Below are 1,603 nucleotides of genomic sequence, written 5' to 3'. Positions count from 1 at the left end.
AGAGAGAGAGAGAGAGAGAGAGAGAGAGAGAGAGAGAGAGAGAGAGAGAGACCGACAGATAGATAGAATGATAGATAGATTGTATCAAAAAACAGAAAAGAACGCCGCACAGGAAAAAGACACGAGCGCCCAGGTAATGTACTCACGTCAGTAAGATTTGCTCAAACAGCACAACGTAGTTCAGAAAGTCACTGAACTCACCCATCGTTCTGGTCACACTCTTGACGGGGTCGTCATCAAGAAAAATTCAGACACGTTTAGCAAATTTTCAGTTGTGGACAAATCATTCTCTGATCATTTCTTCGTCATGCTTGAGACGGATGTGATTAAAATAAGGCTGAAAAACATTCTGTGTCTTCAAGGAACATCCAGGGAGGGAACTGACATTAATACGTTTAAAATGGATTTGTTGAAATCTTTAGTGACCTTAAAACAATCTTTGCTGATTTGTTTTATACCAGTCCTTGACAACCACGCACCGCGTGTAACTCGTCATCGGGCGATTATATCGTATGCACCTTGACATGGTTTTGAGTTGAAGTGAAAGCGGTCAAAATTTTATGGTCAGAAAGGAAAGAGAGACAACGGCTTAGAACAGGGCTTTCCATCCACAAGCACGTTTTTATATTAAAGAAGCAGGAGATGAAATATGTAACTCAGTGTGCTAAAATGAAATGAACAATGTACTATATTTCTAAAATTGAAGATTCAAAATCGTGTAAACAACTATTCGGCATTTGTGATGAACTTTTTGGAAGGGCCAAAGAGACGCGTCTCCCGAATTCCTTTAGCGACCTAAAACTACCCAACAAATTTGCTTATTATTTCACAGAATAAGTCAGGAAACTAAAAACGTGTCTGGTTATCTATGAATCATATGGTCATTTTCATGTCTATGACGGGACGATTCTCGATAAGTATAAACCTGTTCCTGAAGACTACATTGAACCAGTAATTCTAAAATCACATAGCAAGCATTGTAATCTGGACCATGAGCCTAGTTCTCTGTTGTCTTCCTGCATTGACGAACTGATCCCATTTATTACAAAAATGTTAAACGATTCTCTTGTGTGTGGATCAGTACCATATTCGTTTAAAATTGCTCATGTTAAACCTTTGCTAAACGAAACAAAACCAAGATTGTAATGTCTTAAAGAACTATAGACCTGTTTCGAATCTACCCGTTCCGTCCAAAATCCATGAAAAGGTTGTCCTCGAGTAGCAGACCTGCCACTCTATGAAATCTAAAAATCAGGATGTTAGAGTAAAAAAAATCAGGATCTGGTTAAAAAAATCGGGATCAACGACAAATCAGTCATAAGGGGTACTGGGGAAGGGGGGTCCTGGTTTCCTTTTATGAGGAAAGTAAACAAGAGAAAACCTTTGCAGGAATAAGTTCACGTTTGGGCCACTAAATACAGGGAAAACTGAAAGACAGCATTACTCGAGTCGGAGTGGGATAGACTGGGGGACCGCAGGGTGCACTAAAGCTGAAACTCTCGTAGTCTTGAAAAAAGCTGACACATAACTCTAATCATCCACGCAAAAAGCCTGTGTTTTCATACAGTAACAACGTTTGACTTCCATCGCATATACACTCAAG

The 1,603-nt window shown here is 39.6% G+C and overlaps 1 protein-coding gene across 1 annotated transcript in view; it reads right to left on the bottom strand.

Annotated features, from left to right (window-relative positions):
* LOC118477650 (peroxiredoxin-like 2A) overlaps nt 1-314 on the bottom strand; it is a 3,616-nt gene extending 3,302 nt beyond the window's left edge. The window contains exon 1 of the mRNA XM_035969657.1: nt 147-314. Coding sequence (XP_035825550.1) covers nt 147-205 — 59 coding nt within the window. The 5' untranslated portion in view covers nt 206-314. The remainder of the gene's footprint in view (nt 1-146) is intronic.
* Nucleotides 315-1,603: the final 1,289 nt, after the last annotated feature.

This window comes from Aplysia californica, unplaced genomic scaffold (genome assembly GCF_000002075.1).
Source record: "Aplysia californica isolate F4 #8 unplaced genomic scaffold, AplCal3.0 scaffold00166, whole genome shotgun sequence".
NCBI lineage: Eukaryota > Metazoa > Mollusca > Gastropoda > Aplysiida > Aplysiidae > Aplysia > Aplysia californica.
This window is presented reverse-complemented; position numbering and strand designations above follow the sequence as displayed.